General features: G+C 34.8%; 1 protein-coding gene across 3 annotated transcripts in view; it reads right to left on the reverse strand.

Moving 5' to 3' along the window:
• The window catches only part of FUT8 (fucosyltransferase 8), a 107048-nt gene that overhangs the window by 45945 nt on the left and 45487 nt on the right, over positions 1 to 15616 (reverse strand). The window contains exons 3-5 of one of the 3 annotated variants that reach the window (XM_051620995.1): positions 15032 to 15125; positions 10181 to 10307; positions 5474 to 5896 (exon numbers count right to left, since the gene is read on the reverse strand). In XM_051620995.1, coding sequence (XP_051476955.1) covers positions 5474 to 5676 — 203 coding nt within the window. In that variant the 5' untranslated portion in view covers positions 5677 to 5896; positions 10181 to 10307; positions 15032 to 15125. Of the gene's footprint in view, positions 1 to 5473; positions 5897 to 10180; positions 10308 to 15031; positions 15126 to 15616 lie in introns of those variants that run through there. The other 2 variants (XM_051620994.1, XM_051620996.1) reach the window with 2 other exon arrangements.

A 15616-nucleotide genomic window follows, 5' to 3' on the forward strand; every position in this document is an offset into this window, starting at 1 on the left:
GTGGAGATAACTCTTAATTCATAATGGAATATGAGTATAAAAAGAAAGGAATATTCTCCACACACATGTAGAGAGAGTTTCAACACACCATATAGGAAGACCACTTGCCAGACAAAAGATGCCTCTAGCATAGAGAAATCAGTGGTTAGAGGAAGTACTTTCACCCTAAACCAAAAATGACAGCATTATAAAGATCCTACTGAGATGTCATTAACCTTAATGACTCTCAGAACAGAATAATTAAATACCAATAAAAATTTAGGAACTGATGAAAAGTCCATTTCACAACATTAGAAGGGAATAAATACCTAATGTAAGCATCAGAAAGGTAGATCACACAAAGCAAAGCATTTAAGCCCCTTTTTTCAGAGTGGGGTGGGAGAAGTAGAAGAGGAAGATACACAGCTGGAGAGAAATTTACTATAAAATTCTGCACACTTAATGATCCCTAATGAAAGCAAATTAGGGATCATTAAATCATTCCAAAATACTGTGTTTTAAAGCTACTATGATAAATAAAAATTACCAATAATTGCTCATATATCTGCTTTTATGCACTGAGGGAACAAGCATTACAAAACTGAGGAAAATCTTCTAATCTTAAACATATGCAGTCCCTGAACATACTTCCTTAATGAACAATCCATTTGTGAATTTGTTTCTACAACACATGCATAGTATGATATCCTACTGAAATACGGTACTGTACACATACTTATGAATAAGAAATCTTCTTGAAAAACATACACATAAGTTTTCATACCAAAGTAAGTCCTAACAACCAACTTGTTCCTTAACATTTAAGAAGTTTAAAGTATCTTTAGATAAACTATGATTATCCTAATCAACAATAAAAGAACAGGCCAGTAAGCATCTAGCATAGAATATCCTTCCCTTATTGCTATGGCAATATTGTAAATGAAGTTATAAATTCAAAACAAAGAATGTTATAATCCACTTACATGGGCAACCATGCTAATGCACCAAGTAGTGGTTTCATTTGAATTATTTTTCACATTCCATAGTGAACTCATATTAAATAAAGATATTACTGCATAACTTCAAATATCAAAAAGATTATGTTGCAGAGAATACTAATTTATGCTTTGTCCCTTTAGTAATCCAGATACCCTTAAAGACAAAAAAAGAATTCTGTGTATATCATCCATATCACCGCCACCACTTTCTCATCACCTTCAGGTAACATAGAGGGGCAACGGCAAGGTAGCAATCTCTAATCTGAATCTCTGAAAGCAAAAAGAACCACTCAAAAATTAATTGTGATATTCCAAGGAGAACTGCCATACTGTGTAAAATAATTGCTAAAAATTTTTAAAACAAAAAAGCTTACAGTAATTTATCAGCAAAAGGAAAAATTTAAAACTTCACGTACCCACAGTCAAATTTTCTCATTCTTTCATTTGTATCTTTCTGAGTTCTTTGTATGGAGCTAGAAGGTTTATAACTAACTAAAGCCACATTATGATTGGCTTCTTTCTTTTTTTTCCCCCCCAAAAAAATTATGTTTAATTATTAATGATCACTAACAAACACAAACAAACAAAATAAAAGGTGTCACTTCACTCTTGTCCTGGGTTCCATTAGTATACAGTCAATTTTTCACAAGAAGTTGGAATGGGACACAGCCAGAATAGAAGACCCTAACTAGCCGAGGGGATGCTCAATACCATATGACATGCTTAATATATACACTGGGGGGTTGGCCAGGGGAGGGTTATGGCAGAAGCTTGGAAGTGTGGTGGGCATCAGTGGGTCCTGCATGGTGTGCAACTGTCTCGTGGATCAACTGCTCTGTGTTTTCTTTTATTAGTATAACTGTTATTAATATTTCTTCTCATCTTTTGTTGTCCTAGTAAACTGTCCATAATTCAACCCATGTGTTTTACCTTTTTCTTCTAATTCTCCACCACATCCCCCTGTGGGGGGTGAGTGAGTGAGCAGTGCATGTTTTTTTTGTTGCTGGCTAGGGTTAAACCTCAACAATCCTTCTAAGATAAAACCTCTTCAAAAAATAAAACTGAAAGAAAATGCTCAATACTACCTGCAAATAAAGAGCAAGCAGCATCTTCAGCATTTAAAGCAGAAGAGTTCTGACCAGTGCTGATTTATATCCACTGAAGATGTATCCCTTCCCTTAATTCAGAATTGCACAAAAAGCAGTAAGAGCACACCATACAGTCAATGACTTTCCTCCCTCACACATTGGCCTGTGCAGCAGCCTCAGCTTCAAAATTTAAAATAGTATTTAAATTTTTATCAATCCAAAGCTATTCTCTTATGTAATTCCCTTCCGATGTTTACTACAGGGTTACTGTGCACAACTGCCCAGAGTAATTGACAGAAGTACTTTAATAGATTTGCTTATGATTAATTGATTCTAAGTTTGGATTCTATCCCAACCTCAGAGTCAACTACTAAAGCAACTATTGTGTGCTTTCGAAGTTAAAACCCTACCTCTTCTTTCTGAAGCTACACTCAGATCTATGAGAATAACATCTAGAAATACTTGTGTTCAGGATTATTTGATTACATTTTACCCCCTTCCACTCCTGTTCTACTTTGTAACACACAAAACTGTTCATATAAGAAATAGGCTATGATACTTATGCAAAAAACTGCAGGTCCTAGAAAATGTAGTATTTAATAGACTCTAGGAAGCAAATACATACAGGATGCAATTTATGAGTAATATGAACACAGTATGAATACATTTAACAAGATTCCCTATTTCCCTGAAAGGAACTCTAAAATTACTGGTTCCTATATTGCCAGGCTTATCTTCCAGGAGAGGATACCACCAGCACACCATACAAGACAGAATTTTACTATCACCCAGCAAAACACAAAGAACACAAATACAATGAACCAGCCATGTATTGCAGAAAAGGAAATCTAGGACACATATAAAGGCATACACAAAACTTTTCCAGTTTCCGTTTAAGAAAATCAGAAATTACAAAAGTAATAATTTTAAGCTCTCTTCCTAAAAGCCTTCTACCAGCTAGATGCAAAAGTGACAGTTTTTGTAGTCATATCATAATCCTACTAGTAAATAAAATTTTCAGGTAAAACTACAATACAGGCAAACAATGAAACAACATTATGTAATACTTCATTACTTCCTATCCAGTTTCCCTTAAATAGCTACAAAAATTGTAGAAAAGACAGTCTATTAAAAACTCAGTTGTATTGCTATTTTGTACTCATGGAATCTAGGCTGCTTCTAAAATTAACCCAGCTTTGCCCACACAGTATTGTTTATAAACATGTAGGGACTCTGGAAACTCTTCAAATCTCATTACACCACAATATTCATACACATAATTTCAAAAACTCAGGCAATACAAAACACCCTTAATTCCATTTATCTTCTGAATCACTAATATACATGTGCCTCTTTATGGCCCCCAAATAAGGTTTTTTTCAAAGCATGATATTGGCAAAAAAAAACCCCTACAGTAACTTCTCACCTAAGGCTTTTCAAATGCACTGCAAAAACTAAGTGGTGCGGGAAGTAATTTTAAGTCATCAGAAGTGCACCCCAGAAGTTTACACAGTTCCTAAAGGATTACTTTTTCAGGCAATTTTAAAAAAGATTTGGCTGTTCCAACTTGCACAAGGGTACATATTAACAAAAAAAAAAAAAAAAAAAGGCATCTCAAATCTCAAAATAACCTCATCAAAAAAAAATCAATTAAAAATATGAACTATTATTGATCAATATGGGTAATGAATTACAAATATAAAATATATATATATAAGAAGAACATTATGTAGTTTGCAAAATCAAACATACAAACATTGGGGGAAAAAACACCAGACCTAAACAAAACCAAATCCCAAAAAACAGTGCTCCTACTGCCCTTACTCCTCACACACCCTTTGTGAAAAGAAGCAATTGGGAAAAATTACAAGATCAAATGTGACATGAAAAGTATCATACAGCAAGAAAGGTTACCTGGACCAAATGAGGAACTTCTTCAGGGCTAACATGTTCAATACTATTTACTAATTCAAACAATTTACTATTTGTTTTTCTAAACTCAGAAGCCTCACAAGCAGGCAGCTGTATCTACAGTGCTTTCCAGACACGAGGAAGGGAATGCAGTGAAATAAAATTTCAGTAAGGCAGGGGGATGTCTACCCAGTCTACCAGATCCTATAGCTGTGCTATGCGTGAAAGAGAGCGAATCAACCAGAAGAAACATCAGAACAAGGTTAAGAGGCAAGGTATTCTTTTCACTGCTAAAGAGACCATATGTGTGATTTAACTCAAATGAAAGAGAGAAACAAACTGACTTAAGGTAAGAAGAACAGGACTAGAACCACAAAACACCATCATAAGGAAAATAAATGGATTTGTGCAATTACTTATTTTTTCCTATGATTTATGAAGCAAAATAGCAAGGTAGAAGATCCAAAATGACATCTTCTCCTAAAAGGTATTCAAAAGCAAGTCCAAAATCAGTTTATAATTGCCAAGAAAGAACTACCCAGGTGCCACAATGAAGACTGAAATGCCAGTGCCCCTTGTTTTCCATGTTCTACACAGGTGATTCTGGCCAGACCACTACCACACACGTCCTAGTGCTTGTCGTTATGTAGTTGTGAACAAGACGGTGAATTCAGCTCATTTAGAGATTTCAAAACTAAACATCACCCTCTCATTCTGTAAAATTTTGATTGAGCTTTGCTCTTTTCCTTAGCACTTATCCCCAAGATCCATCAGGACTATCAGGTTGCCCACATACTTAAATTCAATCTGACTCTGGCATAGATCCTCCCTAAGTAGCTCTCTACTGTGGGTTCTTAGGAAATACCAGAAGTCTCAGTCTAAGTCTGAAGTGAAAGAAAACATTTGTAATTGTAGCCATCTATAATGTAACAATTCTAAAAAGGGAGAAGATCCTTCTATTTTACAAGTACTGATACAATTTTAGCAGAAAGGCAAGCAAAATAATTTAGTTGAAAGAATTCACATAATGCAGTAGTTTATGGCAGCTTGTCTTCAGCAAGTCCGTATTTATCTTCAAGAAGCTGTACAAATGTTTTCAGCACTTTTAAAACTGGCTGTTCCAGTTCTGCATGCAGAACTGTAGAAAAGTCGCCAGCTGTTATAATTGGTTTGAATGTCATAATAATTGCACTTGTTTGGCATTGAGGAGTTAATCACCTACAGGACTCTGTTACTGTGATAGTAACACTTGGACACTATTAAATGACTGTTAAAAAATTACTGTATTAGACCAAGGCTAAATGTACATTATTTGTTTAAAGGTTTTTGCAACATATATTTAGTTAGTTATAGCACTGACTAAAACACTTACCTATAGTTTCAAATCTTAAACATTATTTTACAAAAAAAAGTGCCACAAACGACTCTTTCAATTTAATTTCTGATACCTTTTTTCCAACTATTTTCTAAAAAAATTTAATTACTCTTAGATCCTACCTGAGAGATTCTGCCATCCGCCTCAAGTCTTCATTTTGCTGCTTTAATCGTTCAAGTTTAGCAAGTATCTTGGATAATTCACGACTAGAATGATCTGGGTGCTCACTGTCTCGTACCAAGTGTCCTCCAATATAAAAGAGTAAAGTTCCCCAAGCAAAGAGGATGAGCATAATCCAACGCCAGGAACCAGTCCATGGCCGCATTTTCAGAAGTTCAATTCACTCCAGAGCTGCTTCTGCTCACAAAACAGCAAACATTTTAAGTCCTTAGCCTGTACAAAAGAGGACAATTTCAGTTCCTCTGCTTCACCACATTGTACTGGAGAAAAATTCTCAGTGTTTATCTTACTGCAGCTCCTTAGAGAAGATCCTTATGGGGCTGTACACAGAAAGCATTAATATCCCATCATTCTTCGCTTATATTCTGTGAAAAGAATTTTAAAAAACCTCAAATTATAATTCTGATATAATAAAATATATTGGATAGCAATTAAGCTAAATGCATTGTCATTAACATTCAGGAATGATGACAGACAATATTACAACTTTCTATCAAAGAGAAAAAGAAAAATGCTTTTAACTTTCCTTAAAAATTCCTGGTTTCAAGAATGAACCAAATAAACAATACGCAATTAATTCTGGGTTTGAAATGGGCAGAAGAAACACTACTTTTTGTAAGAGAAACGTTTACCAATTTGTGTGTGATCTCACACATTAAAACAGTTTAAAAATAATTCTGTGGTAAACTTAATAGTCTCCTCTACTATTATAAAGAGCTTTTTCCCAGTTACAAATTCAGCTGAACTTTTTTCACTTTTATGAATTTTCCATTTTTGAAATTACTCCCACCCTATAACAGCTTCTGTTACAGGCATTCTAACATTGTATTCTATTTCCAAATAGACTGGCATGGTAGCAGCTGTAATACCAAGTAAGCAACTTGCAAGCACTGCAGAGTGTAAGCATTAATTTACAACCAATCAATTGTATTTCTCACCCTCAAATTCATAGTGGCCTCTGAAATACCCATCAAATATTAAACCCAAAATTTTATTTCTTGCTTAAAATTGCAAGACAACACAGCTAATCTCTTTACCCTTCCACTGTACTCACTAAAACAGAGAATATTACTGAAGATTTAAGAACACTGAGATTTAAAGTAGAACCTGTGTGCCCCTGTTATACTCACAAATCTGAAAATCAGGAGTAACTTTAGAAAACTAATTTTTTAAAACATTCTTCTGCTTTAAAACTATCCAACACATTTTGACAAATGTTATTATTAGAACTATAAAAATGAAAAAAAAAAAAAAAAGCTCTGAAGTTAATACCTTATCTAAAAACACTGCAACATTAAAAAAAAAATAAATTGCCTCAATTTCTGCTTGGCAAAACATGATTTGATGACTGCACTTCTCACCTCTTTTCCTCTTTCTTTGCAATGTAACATAACATTTCTAGCTTTTGTAAAAGGCATATATGTGCCATTTATACTCAGTTGCCAAAATTCCCTGTATTTCAAATTCTCAAGTCTGTAAAGCCACCATATTTCCTCTGAGATGCTATCCACATCCACATTCTCTCAAATTATTCTTCTCTACATAAACCTCCTCTCATCTTAACTTTTTTCATTTAATTTAGTTTTTTATTCTGTTCCAATTAGTTTCAAGATTAAAGACTTGCAATAACCTCCAAACTCTCCCAGTCATGGAGATATTCCTGGAGCATGCACTTCCAGATATAAAAATTCTAACATAGTATTAAAAATGCTGGAAAATTTATCTAGGTATGTTGCAGAAGGGTTTTTAAAGAGACAGAAAAAATCCACTTAAGATTAGTAAGATGGTACACGAGAGAAATTATTTGAAAATTGAATATTACTAATGAACTGGGAAACATTAGCAGTACTTCTCTTAGGCTTTTCCATCTGATGTATCTGTGACAAGGCGAGTTATAAGTAGATCAGTTTTCTTTGAAAGTAATGTCAAAATCCCACACTAGGAACATGTCATTTTCTACAGATCTCTAAGAAAGCTTTATATAGTTTTTGCTTTAATTTGGCAAGAGTGTGGGACTGCCTTCACAAAGATAGTGGTTTCTTTAACAATCGTTAAGAGATCACAGCACAAGTAAAAAGAATGCATACTATATGAAACAGAACAGGCAATGTCCAGCCCATGGAGTATTGCTGCTATAAGCAAAGCAAGCCTAATTACTTGCAGAAATTATTAATATAAAACCCCAACGGACTGATGGGAAAGTGTATTCTTAGATCTATACTACCAATCACCCAGAAAATGGCTGACTGACTATGGCTGCAGCATGTTAAGTGAAACCGCAAAGTCTGTGAAGAAAGAGGAAAGAATAGATTTCAAACTTTCCACTACTGAATAGATCATAGAATCATTTTGGTTGGAAAAGACCTTTAAGATCATTATGTCCAACTGTTAACTAGCACGCTCCAAAACCACGTTCCTAAGCACCACATGGACATGTCTTTTAAATACCTCCAGGGATGGTGACTCTGTCACTTCCCTGAGTAGCTGGTTCCAGTGCCTGACAACCCTTTCAGTGAATTTTTCCAGACATCATAAAAACTTCTGCTTAAGAGAAAAGCTACTATGAAAAACTTGTTTTAATCATAACCAGTTAACAGAACTTAGACCAAAAAGCTTCTGCTGGAGGTCCACTTTATAATAGCCTGCATAATATACTCAGATATTATCTTCTTCTAGGAGGAATAAAGTAAAAAAACCAAACCACTACGGTTGTGATTAATTTCAAGAAGAGGTACTATTTTAAAAGAGAAGTGGACTCCATGCCACCTAGAAAGATATCATGGTCTTAATTAAAACAGCACATAAAAATTACTACTATAATTAGCAAAGAAAGTATACTTTAAAAAAGTTACAAGCATGATCAAATTATTAGACACCTAAGACCGTAAATTCTGTACATTAAAGACGTAAAAATTAATACTAAACCTTTTATCCAAAGCCAATAGCTTACTAGAGACTCCAAGGTCAATAAATGCTGAGGGTATATAAAAATTGTTTATTTTGCAAGGAAAATACATACATTCTTTTTTTCAATCTGTTCTTCCTAACATAGGAACTTAAATAGGCTCACAAATCAGGCACCTTCCTTACAAGAGGAAGTGTTGGTCTACTAATGAAATCAAACCAATATCCGGAAAATGTTTTATGGAATAAGAACAAAGTCATGTTAACAGCAAAGGTAAGTTTGAAAACAAAGTATTACCTACAGTAAGCCATTTTTAAATTACCTCTGTAGCTTATCAAAAGTTAATACAAAACATGTAGTATTATTTAATGAAGAAATAAAGTTCTGATAACTACTTGTTATCATTATCATTAGGCATAAACAGTCTCTATTACATCAGTTGAATGGAAAATAATATTGTGAGAAAGGATGTAACATTAAAATTTATTTACTGCTAAATGCATAGCACAGAAAATGTGGTTTGTGTCACAAGTGTATTTAGACTTTCACTAAAGAGAAGACAAAATACTTAACATAAAAATAAGGGTCTGCTTCAATGCCTTAATTAGGAAATCAAATTGTGCACACTGCACAAGTAATCCACAATCTACTGTAAGCATATAAAAATGTTTCCTTGTCAAATGACTTAGTTAAAAAACATAACTTCCATGCAACGCCATAGAGTGTTTACAAAATTACTAAAGGTAACAATGAAGAGAACATTTGCCCCTATAATGCTGGTTATATTAAAGCTTTCAAAGGTACTTACAAATTAGAAAGTTGCATAGTCCAGTACCATAACTTCAAATGAAATGACATCTTCCATGACTTAAATAAATAAGGTCCTTATCAATTTACTCTTCCCAACATGCTTTCACTAACAAACTGAGTGATGGAGTGGAGATTTTCTCCTTGTGTATTTTTGCTCGCTGTTCAGAACTATGGATCCAGAATAGCATTACGCTTTTTCTTGGCAATGTACAGTTTGAAGTTATTTTAGATTCAGTTCAAAGCTAAGCAAGTCTACTTTTGGCTCAACCACCTACTGACCTAGATTCACGTAAAAAAGCAGTCTATCTTACGTAAGTTGAAAAGAAAAAAAAATTACTCACGAAGCAAAACTCATCCATCACTATGGCTAATATATACAGCACTATATTTAATGGCATGTACATTATCTCAAATTATTTTTTCACATTATGAAACATAAAATTCATTCCACTGTTAGGGGCTATCACAATAGCATAATATTTTAAAAAGCAAGTTATATTGCACATTAAACTTAAATTGAACTTCCATATAATTGTTAGTTTCACTTAAAAGTAAAGTAAACTTAAGTTTAGTATTGTTAGTATTTTTAAGTATTTAAATACTGTTAGTATTTTTAAGACTTCACTAACAAAACTTATCTTCTTAGGAAAGTATGTTACTCTTAAGTAATGGTAACATGCTCTGCTCTAATAAAAATAAAATGAAATAAATTTTTAAAACTCCAACTTCCTGGTTCCAGTCCCTATGTAAATATGGTGTGATGGCACAGCCTCTGGCAATGAATTAGAGCCTAAATAAAAAAATCCTTTTAGAATATTAAATTAAAACTAAGGATCAAAAATAACAAATTACTCTGTACTGTTAGATACAAATAAGCAAACTTTGCAAATATTATTCATGGTATATACGCAATGCATTCTTTACAAAGGCTTACGTATTATTTGATTAATGAAATACCATCTTCATAAACTGAACTAGGTCACATAGGCAAGATTTTTTTCAGTGAAATCCCACGTCCTAGTATTTCAGGTAACCACGTCATAGGAATTTCTAAGTTCCACCTAAAAAATAAAAGTGGATTTCCTTTGGTCATTATTGTAAGGCTGTTAAAAAACTTATTCTTCCAACTCTTAAAAAAGACTTGTTTAATTTCCAATCTAAATTTCTATTTTGCTAATTTATCCTTGTGTTTTCTTGCACTAGTAGAAACTCAGTTTCCAGAGCTCAGTTACTGCCCTACTCCATACAGTGGTGTATCTACAAAATGCAGCTCTATCTCTTCTCAGACTCATATGCTAGCTTACAAGCATTTCACTGCAAGATGCTTATAAATTGTCCACATCCTGCACCAACTCCCATTCTGATTAGGTCTTTTCAAAATATCAAGAATCAGAACTGTGTACATAACAGACAAGATGTTGCCACTGTCTGGTATTAAACAAATACTTGCTTTTTTCTCTCTTAGACCTGCTGTCTGATATATTCTAGGACTAGATTTGTCTTTTTCATGGCCATGTTACTCTGGCAGTCAGCCACCATTTTGCAAGGACATAATACCTCCAAATCTTTTTACATCGTTATCTTCAAATTGATCAGCTCCCATCTTACATATAGAAATTCTTATTTTTAATACTTTAAAATGTGTGTTATTATACTTAACCCCATTTTACCACTCCAGTATCCCAAGTAAAAATTTGTTGCACATTTTTCTGACCCCCATCATAACATTCCTCTACTTTGTGACCTAAATTTCATTATACTCTATTATCTTTTTATGACATTGTCACTACTGAAAACACTCAAGATGAATAACCGATGTAATCCACTAATAGTGTCTTTCCTCCAGTCTAATACACTTGCTTGCAGCTCAAGTCTCTGTCACTTCATCCCTTCAGCTACTTCAAATGAATTATTATGTATTTCATCCACATTTTCTCTGACTCGATATATAATTTTCTATGTGCAAAGAAAACGCTGAAAGGAAGTCCAGATACACAGTTTCTCCCAAACTACGTTCATTAGGAAATTTACTTTCCCTCACTGAAACAGTTAATAAGTAAACCCAGTGTAACTTGCATCAAAAAACTTTAGAAAACCTGTCTGGCATTTATATAATTTTCTGTTCTCATCTAGCTGTACTTTGTCAATTGTAATTTCTTTCAAAATTTGTCCACATGCTTTGCATACTACTGTGATCAGGCCAGGACTGATAATTCTTTCTAATTCTAGCATTCATCTACACTAATCCCAACAGAGTTTACCCAATCTAATTTTTAGCATTTTGTCTCAAAACAATTTAGAAAGTACTTGATTCATCCATAACTTTTTAAATTACCTTATTAATACACAAATTACATCTTTTTTTCTTCAACCAGAGAACAGAAACCCAATCACAGAACATGTATTAATGTTTGTATTCTAAAATCATCCAAAACAAAGTTCTTTAGTTCCCAAGTTCAGTGTTTCAGTTATATAATTTTATTTTTATATCCATAAAAACTATCTATTCCCTGCTTTTTCTGGAACAAGGACATACATTTTGTATTATTCCATATGTATGCTTCATTATTGTGTAACTTTTTTTTTTCTTCTTAACTTCTATTCATATGCATCACAGGACATAAGTAAACATGATCATGAGACTTGCTTACTATTTGCTCCTACATCCACAGCCTAATTTTATATCTGTATGGTTTCCTAAAAAACTAATCATTTTCTTAATGGAATTCACCATCCTTTTCCATTTCATTGCAAGTCAAGATTTATTCAATACTGAAGCCTTCAAATGCTATATTGGATCTTTGCCACAGAAAACTCCCTGGCAGGAAGAGATGGTACTGAAGGACTTCCTTAACTATGTCGAGGCTACAGGCCCATTCATTTAATTTGGTTAGAAAATAAAATAAAAACCAATAAGAACAAACTTAGAGGAAAGATGCAATGTGATTTATTCTTCCTGAAATTTGTTCAGAGAGACTCTTTCACACAATGTTGGAAGCTTGATGACTTTTCAGACTTACAGAGCTTATAATTACCAGGAGTTGAAGGATTAAAGCTAGAGTCTAAAAGCAAGATTATGAACTTGAGAAGAGTCGTCTGAAAGACTCATTTAGAAGCATTAGAAGAATACATATTATAATACAGACAAAAAATTCAAAGCACAGGAAAAATGAACCTTAAATAACCCTGGTATTACTTGTGAGTTTCTAGTGCGTGTACTAAAATGCTCAGCTAACCAATAAAGAGACTTTTTTCAATTTAACTGCATAAAACTGTACAGCTGAGCACAACTTCGTAGAATTTTGAAATTAAAACACCTTCAGAAAGAAGACAGAAGAAGAAATAAGACAAGTATTCAGAATATCCAGTAAGCAATCCTGAGCCAGCCATCTTTTTTTAGGAAGTCAATACTTAGTTTGTTTGCAGCTTCAAGCAGAGGTAGTTGCTCTATATAAATAACTTTACCCAACAGTTGTAGGTAGTGATTACTGATTCAATCCAAATAAAGTCAACAAAAAAAGATGAACATATGCAGATTATAAACTGATTGACAGCTCCAGAGTTGCTGTATTTGCAAGCCAAACAGAAGCAATAAATTCCCTAAAATGACTGATGATCAGTGAAGATATGACAGAAGTCATCAAACCAACTGCTTTTCTGAAGCTCTTAAGCAGACAAACTAAAGCTGAGAAAATAGTGTGATTTCCAATCTTCCTTACAAGTCTAAGTTCATTTAGAATCCTGTAGTAAAGCAACTAGGGAATGCATGCACTTCTTTTTTTCTTTCCTACAAGCCTCCTCCTCCACCAGTGATCTCTATCACAAATGCTTGAATGTTACCCAGAATAATAATCTTGGTACCATTACTGAACAAGCGCTTATTCAGCCAGAAGAGAAAGTTTAGGCAGGTCATATGTCCTATATATCCTATATCAATATTTATATATATATCAACATATAAAAATAACTGTTGGGGGAAAGTAAAGAAGACAGAGAAAGAATCTTGTCAGTGTTGCCCAGTGACAGTTCAAGAGGCAACTAACAGAATACTAAAGCAGCTAGTGGATGTTAGGACCCCACTCTATCATCTACCAAATATCTTGGGCCACTGGGGAGGTCCCCAGTAGCTAGAAGCCAGCCAACATTATTCCAGTTCACAAGAGGGGTCTGAGGGAAGACCCAGGAAACCACAGATACATTAATCTAACCTCAGCTCCTGGAAAAGTTACACAGAAAATTATGCCAGGTAGAACCAAAAGGCATTTAAAGAAGGATGCAGTCATCAGGCACAGCCAACACGGGTTCACAAAAGTAAAGTCCTGTTTAGCTAATTTGATATCCTTCTATTATAAGGACACCTGCCTAGTAGGTGGTGGATGCAGATTTTCTGCATTTTAGAAAGTCTTTTGAAACTGTCCCTCACAAAATCCTTCTGGACATGTTGTCCAACTGTGGGATGAGTGGGTTTACAGTGCATTGGGTGAAGGGCAGGGCTCAAAGGATAGTAGTGGGGCAACATCTGGTGGGTGACTAGTCACCAGTGGTGTTTCCCAGGGTTCCATTCTAGGGCCATTTCTGTTCAGTATCAATGATATATTTGAGCACTGGGCAGTGATTAATGGGATAAAATTTAACAAGTCCAAATTCCAGATTCTGCACCTAGAACAGAATAATGCTGGACACAAGTATAAACGGAGAGAGGAGTGGCTGAAGAGCAACCCAGCAGAAAGGGATTTGGGTGCTGGTTGACAGCAGGCTCAATACGAGCCAGCAGTGTGCCCTGGAAGCCTAGAGGGCAAACAGCATCTTGGGGTGCATCAAACAATATGAAAAGAGGTGATTATCCTGCTGTACTCAGTGTTGGTGCAGCCTCACCTTGAGTACTGTGTGCAGTCCTGGGTCCCACAATGTAAAAAGGATGGGAAGGTCCTAGAATGTTGCCTGAGGAGGGCAACAAAGCTGGTGAAAGGGCTGGAAGGAACGTCCTGTGAGAAGCAGCTGAGGACTTTGGACTTGTCTAGTTTGGAGAGAAGGAGGCTGAGGAGTGACCTTGTGGCTCTACTACAGCTTCCTGAGGAAGGGAAGTAGAGGGAGATGCTGAGCTCTTATCCCTGATATCCAGTGATAGAACATGTGGGAACAGTTCAAAGTTGCATGAGGGAAGGTTTAGACTGGACATTCAAAAGCATTTCTTCACCAATATGGTGGTCAAACACCGGAACAGTCTTCCTAGAGAGGTGGTCGATGCCTCAAACCTGTCAGTGCTTACAAGGCTTTTGGACAATGCCTTTGCTTCCATGCTTTAACTTGGTCAGCCCTGAATTGTGAGGCACCGGACTAGATGCTTGTTGCAGGTTCCTTGCAAATTAAATATTCTATTTCATTATATTCTATGAGCACAAACACGAAATCCCATTTAAAGCTAAGAATATACTTTTTACTGTGAGAGTAGTTAAATACTGGATCAGGCTGGGCAGGTTAGTGAAGTATCAACCCCTAGAGACTGGACACAGATCTGAGCAACCTGCTCAGCTGACCCTTCTTTGACCAGTGGGGTTGGACTAGAAGATCTTCAGAGATACTTTCCAAAGTCAGCTATTCTGCGATTCCAGGAAGCAAAAGAACTTCCCAGGAATTTAATCGGCATTTTTTATACCTTTTAGTGTGAAATTATTATTTTTTTAAAAGCATAACATGCACATGTACAACATATATTAGCCTTCACATAAAGAGCAGTAAAATTTTAAATATCATAGCTTCATAACACATCTGAAGAACAGCTTACCCTCTCCATGACAGCAGGAAATAAATACAACTGGATCATCGGCTTGGAGGTTATCAAGTAATCCTACTAGTCCAGCAGCCAGTGAAACTAGTAACTGTTTAAAAGAAAAAAGAAGGTCCCTTTAACTTCACATTCAAACAAAAGTGTTTCACATCCTATAAGAACATCTTCCTTTTGATTTGCCCTTGTAACACAACATTGAGACAGAACCTAATTCTTTATCTTAAAATATCACATTTTCTACCTTTTATTTAACTAATTATGGGTTTTCCATGAGATTAATTATTTACTTAATATTTTTAACTACCATATTTTATTATACATAGATTAGACACTACGTGATCTAGCAATCAAAGAACTAAGGCAAATAATATTTTAGGGTCTGTATTGATTTAATATTTTTTGTACAAGCCAGTCTTATCAGGCCCCACTCTCCCTTGTTAATATTTGCCAACCCCAAAATTACGTTTAAAATTGAATTAATTTTTACAGATACTATCACACGTACAGCTGAAAGATATATGCAAGATATACATCTGCACAATCAATTCTACCACTTAACAGTTTTGTAAAATATTTTTTCTC

The sequence above is a fragment of the Apus apus genome, chromosome 5, assembly GCF_020740795.1.
Source record: "Apus apus isolate bApuApu2 chromosome 5, bApuApu2.pri.cur, whole genome shotgun sequence".
Lineage (NCBI taxonomy): Eukaryota > Metazoa > Chordata > Aves > Apodiformes > Apodidae > Apus > Apus apus.